Source organism: Lactuca serriola, chromosome 4, assembly GCF_051521515.1.
Source record: "Lactuca serriola cultivar US96UC23 chromosome 4, Lser_US96UC23_V15, whole genome shotgun sequence".
NCBI lineage: Eukaryota > Viridiplantae > Streptophyta > Magnoliopsida > Asterales > Asteraceae > Lactuca > Lactuca serriola.
In genome coordinates, this window is record NC_136411.1 from 96580283 (window position 1) to 96585979 (window position 5697).

General features: G+C 32.5%; 1 protein-coding gene across 2 annotated transcripts; it reads left to right on the forward strand.

The window, feature by feature from the left end:
* The first annotated feature begins 561 nt into the window (after nucleotides 1–561).
* Nucleotides 562–5307, forward strand: LOC145102150 (heat shock 70 kDa protein 16-like). Of its 2 annotated transcripts, XM_079039519.1 has the most exons (12): nucleotides 562–717; nucleotides 846–953; nucleotides 1060–2299; nucleotides 2376–2588; nucleotides 3259–3348; nucleotides 3458–3553; nucleotides 3653–3850; nucleotides 3924–4070; nucleotides 4164–4292; nucleotides 4385–4515; nucleotides 4656–4729; nucleotides 5045–5157. In XM_079039519.1, exons 3-11 carry the CDS (start codon nucleotides 1130–1132, stop codon nucleotides 4720–4722), a joined length of 2241 nt encoding a protein of 746 aa, XP_078895645.1. In that variant the 5' UTR covers nucleotides 562–717; nucleotides 846–953; nucleotides 1060–1129; the 3' UTR covers nucleotides 4723–4729; nucleotides 5045–5157. The 2 variants fall into 2 exon arrangements, with proteins under 2 accessions (XP_078895645.1, XP_078895644.1); XM_079039518.1 differs by lacking the exon at nucleotides 4656–4729 and having other exon boundaries at nucleotides 5045–5307.
* The last annotated feature ends 390 nt before the right edge of the window (nucleotides 5308–5697 follow it).

Below are 5697 nucleotides of genomic sequence, written 5' to 3' on the forward strand. Positions count from 1 at the left end.
GATCCTGGGATTTGATTGTTATGATGACACTGGATACAGTTTGTTTGATATTGTTTTGACGATTGAAAGTATGATTTAAAAATGAAAAATTATTTTGAAAATTTACGTTGTTACAAAAAAGCCTTAATACATGTCATTTCGTTAAACAACTTTGTAAATGAATTTCGCCCGAAAGTATGAAATAAAAAGTATTATAAGGCTATAGGGAGTGGAGATGTTAACTCACTCATTATGGATTCTTAAAGCTCGCCAGACACCACCTCTTAGCATTAGCTAAGCAAGGTGCTAAGAAGAGCTCGTTACATGCATAGTGAGAGAAGAGAGATGAAGTTTTGCTTTGATTGACTGTTATCTTTTAACAACAAAAACTATTTTTTTTTCTTTTTCAAAATAAAACCTATTTAAAATTATACACTACCACTCCCTATAGTCTAACTAAAAATATCTTAAATTAATTTTAAAAAAAAAATATTTTTATAAAATCTCTTTTGCAAAATAAAAAAATAAATGATTATTTGTCCTAATTTGATAATTTCCAATTATGACATTTTATCGATTTCCATTAAAATCTTTGCGTTCCTACAATACAATCGATATTCATAGATCCTCGGCGATTATTCTCATTTCAGGGTTGGGAGTTTACGATTCTTTACCTGTTTACCCACTGCTCTGTAAAATCTCTCTTTCTCTCTGTCTTCCACACACCATAACAAATCGGTACGCTTCCTTCATCTTAATCTTGCATTTCACGTTATCTTCAATGGTTATTCGTATGTGTATGTGTTTCTGCGCGTTTTATTTGCAGCTCAATGATCTAATTTAGTTGGCGTGTATCGCATTAACAGGTGAATACTATCTTACTCGGATTTTCAACGATCAGGGTTCTAATTGAGAAATTCCGATTGTAGAATTACGTTTCGAGTTCTGATAATTACACAATTCGTTAGGTTTAGGTAAGAAGTCTTTCTCTCGATAGTCAATGCTACATTAGCACCTAAACTTCTGTTTCTCTTTTTCTCTGTGGTTAATATGGACTGATTATTTGTTAACATGATTTAGGTGAAGCTACTGTTCATAATTGAATCGATCATTCCGTAATAAACTGTACTGAAACTTAAAATTTTTAGACATGAGTGTGGTTGGGTTTGATATCGGGAACGAAAACTGTGTAATCGCTGCTGCAAAAAACCGTGGGATTGATGTATTATTGAATGACGAATCAAATCGTGAGACACCTGCTGTGGTGAGTTTTGGTGAGAAGCAAAGGTTTTTGGGTTCTGCTGGAGCTGCATCTGCTACTATGAACCCTAGATCTACTATTTCTCAGGTTAAAAGGTTAATTGGAAGTGAATACAAGAATCCACTAGTGCAGGATGATCTTAAGTTACTACCTTTTGAAACCAGTGAAGCTTCTGATGGTGGTGTTTTGATTCACTTACACTACTTGAATGAAAAACACACTTATAAACCTGTGCAGATTCTGGGAATGCTGTTTGCACATTTAAAGCAAATGGCAGAGAAAAACCTCGAAACCCCTGTTACAAGCTGTGTGATTGGGATTCCATCATACTTTACAGACTTACAAAGGCGAGCTTATCTTGATGCTGCACATATTGCAGGTTTAAAACCTTTAAGATTAATGCATGATTGCACTGCAATTGCATTAGGTTATGGAATTTACAAGACTGATTTTTCCGATTCACGAACTACAAATGTGGTGTTTGTTGACATTGGACATTGTGACACTCAGGTGACAGTTGCAGCTTTTGAACAAGGGCATATGAAAGTTTTGTCTCATGCTTTTGATAATCATCTAGGAGGTAGAGATTTTGATGAGGTTTTGTTTAAATATTTTGCTGAAAAGTTCAAACAACAATACAACATTGATGTTTACTCCAACACACGGGCTTCCATAAGGCTAAGGACAGCATGTGAGAAGTTGAAGAAGGTTTTAAGTGCAAATGCTGAAGCCCCACTTAACATTGAATGCTTAATGGATGAGAAAGATGTTAAGGGGTTTATAAAAAGAGATGATTTTGAGAATTTGTGTTCTGAGTTACTGGAAAGGATTAGTAGTCCTTGTTATAAGGCTGTAAATGATGCTAGAATAAGTGCTGATAAAATATATGCTATTGAGCTTGTTGGTTCTGGGTCCCGCATACCTGCTATTATGAGAAAATTAACTTCTTTATTTGGAAGAGAACCAAGGAGGACATTAAATGCAAGTGAGTGTGTTGCTAGAGGATGTGCACTTCAATGTGCAATGCTTAGCCCAACTTTTCGTGTTAGAGATTATGAGGTTTTTCTTTAAAACTGATTTCTATTCTTGTGTGTTAACCAAATATTCACATTTCATTGTTATTTCTTGTCTATAGGTTCAAGATTCATTTCCTTTTGCAATAGGACTCCAATCAGATGAAGGGAAAACTATTGCACTTCCCAATGGTGCCTTGTTTTCAAAAGGGCATCCTTTTCCAAGTTATAAAATGCTTTCATTGCATAGACATAATACTTTCTATTTGGAAGCCATTTATACCAATGAGAATGACTTGCCTCTTGGAGTATCCTCTAAACTCACACATTTTACAGTAATAATATCTTCACTTCTCACTTTTTCAATTCTTGTTTCTTTGGACACCACAAGTTGTACTGCATTTGACTCAGACTGATGTCCATGTGACAAAAGCCGACAAAAGCTTCAACCTTTTGTCATACCCAAAAAGTGGAACAACTTTTGTTTCACTTTTTTGTTGCAACTTTTGTCCTATTGACATCAGTAGTACACATTGGTACAACATATTTTGTTTTATTTCGTACAATGTAACAAAAAGCATGGAGTTAATCATTAGACTAAATTACACGAATGGTCCTTATGGTTTGGGGTAATTTGCACGTTTAGTCCCTAACTTATTTTTTTAACTCGGAAGGTCCCTATAGTTTGTTTTTGTTGTGTGTTTGGTCCTTGTCTTACCTAAAAAGACTATTTTGTCATTGATTTTTTAATTTATTTAAATAAAGTGGGGTAGGTAAGGTAAGGTGAGGTGGAAGTGGGGTTCGGGGTGCATTTATTTAAATACATTAAAAAATCAAGGGTAAAATAGTCTTTTTAGGTAAAGACAGGGACCAAGCGTGCAACAAAAACAATCAGTAGGGATTTTCCAAGTTAAAAAAATAAGTTAGGGACCAAACATGCAAATTACCCCAAACTATAGGGACCATTCATGTAATTTACTCTAATGATTAAATATTTATTTCCAGATTGGTCCTTTCTCAAGTGGGGAAAAGTCAAAGGTAAAAGTTAGATTCCACCTAAATCTTCATGGAATTGTAACAATAGAATCTGCTTCAGTAAGTATACTTTCTAATTCCCTTAATTATTTAAACATAAATTTAATCATTAGCTTTATAAATATTAAAATATTAAATACATACACCTCCATCTTGTTTCTTGTTTCAGCTTATAGAAGAAGATCATCCTCATTCGCCTTCAGAACACATGGGGACTGAAACTCACATGTCAAATGGCGATTCTACCCCTTCTACTACACATACAGTAAGTAACAACTCTGAAACATGATCATATTGCATTGTTTTTACTTTTTATAACAACATGTAAAAATAAAAAATTAAAAACACTGTTTAATTGTTTTAGGGTGATGAAATGAGAAAAAACAAGGTTAAGAGACATGATATTCCAGTTTCTGAGTATGTTTTTGGAGGAACAACAAGAGATGAGTTAATCGAAGCTCAAGAAACTGAAAGAATGTTGGCAAATCAAGATATATATGTGGAGCAAACTAAAGAAAAAAAGAATACCCTTGAATCTTTTGTTTATGACACACGTGAAAAGGTGTACCAAAATACCCTCTCATTCTATTTAGTGAAATAAATAATTCAATAATAATTTTTTTTTTGTGATTTAGCTTTTAAGTACACACCGAAGGTTTGCTACAGAGGAAGAGAGGGAAGGAATAAGTAGAAATCTACAAGAAACTGAAGACTGGTTGTATGAAGATGGTGATGATGAATCTCAACAAGCTTATATCCAAAGGTTGGAGGATCTCAGAAAGGTATCTTTTTTTTTTTTCTTTTAACTTTGATTTTTGATTCCTTTTTTTGTAAAAAAAAAAGTCTAATATCCTTTGTTAATTATATATATGTAGTTAGTAGATCCTATTGAAAATAGATACAAGGAAGAAGATGCTCGAATACAAGCCACAACTACTCTCTCAAATTCCATTAAACATTATCGTAAAGCTGCAGATTCACTTCCCCCTTCTGACAAAGATGCGGTATTTTATATTCTCTATTATTAATTTTTTATTATAAGAATAATATTAATTATGATGTCAGCGAGTAATTTTCAAATTTTTTTTTTATACAGGTTTACACTGAATGCAACAAAGCTGAGCAGTGGTTACTTGAGAAATCCCAACTTCAGGATTCAATGCCTAAAAATGCGGACCCCGTTTTCTGGTCAACTGAAATTAATCGAAAAGCCGAAGTTCTCGAGAGGTAATTGCAAGAAATAGTAATGTACTTTTATTGATTTCTTTATTTTTAATTATAAAACACAAATAAACAAAAGTAGGTTGCTATTTTTATTTTTTGCATAGTTTTAATTCATAATGAAGATATGATTAATTAATTGCCAGTCTGATGAACTCAAAGTTGAGCATGATTTCAAGCACCCAAAGCTTGCCTGGTCGGCCTAAACTATGACTGTAAGGTTGTAAAGCCAATAACAAAAAATTAAATAATTTTCTAAATTTTAAATATTTTTATAATTTAAATTTAAATTTTTATTTATTTCATTGTATATATTTATTTTGTCATTAGTCCCAGTCCTAGGGATGTTTTTTTCCCTCTTGCTGAATGGGTAATGATATCTTCTAGACTAAATGACCATTTTACCCTTGCATTCCAAAAAACAAATTTCACATTATCCATCAATTGTAACGTGAGGTGAGTTGGGAAGAAAAAAAAAAAGGAAAAATTAAGTGAAAGAGAAACAATGACTAATATATTATTGTTGTGTGTTCAGAATGTTGAAGCATATAACAAGAAATAAGTATTCAGGGTCAAGTTATGAGGAAGCCATGGGGGGTTCAAATTCAAACCAAAGGGACAAACCTAAACCTGATGACATGGATGTAGATTGATAATTCATGATTTTAAGATTTGTTATGAGATTTTATGTATTGAGGAAAACAAGAATTTTCAAATATCATTTTGTTCACATCAAGAATCAAATTTTGTTTGAGATTTCATACTTTTGTTTTGATATATCTCACAAGGTTTTGTGTATTGCTGCTTTTCATGTGTTGCGTCATATCACACATGAGTTGTGTACTTGCATTTTCTATTCAAAACTTGTTTCTTTTGATGGTTTTTTTTTAATGAAAAATTCGATAGTCTAATCAGTTATTCAAGGGTTAATGACAGGAATAGCAAGGTACTTTTAGTTATTTGTTTTTTTATAATATCTTGCTTTTATTTCTTTGATTGAAATCAATGTTTTAAAAACCGGTTTTTTAATTGAACCGGTCGGGTGACGTTTTTCGGTTTAACCGGTTCAACCGGATGGTCAAACCGGTTCTATATTTTTATATGTTTTTAATTATCCTGTGTACATTGATTACAAAACTTGTCATTTTTTTAGTATTACAAACGTAAATAGAATGCAACATATAAAAA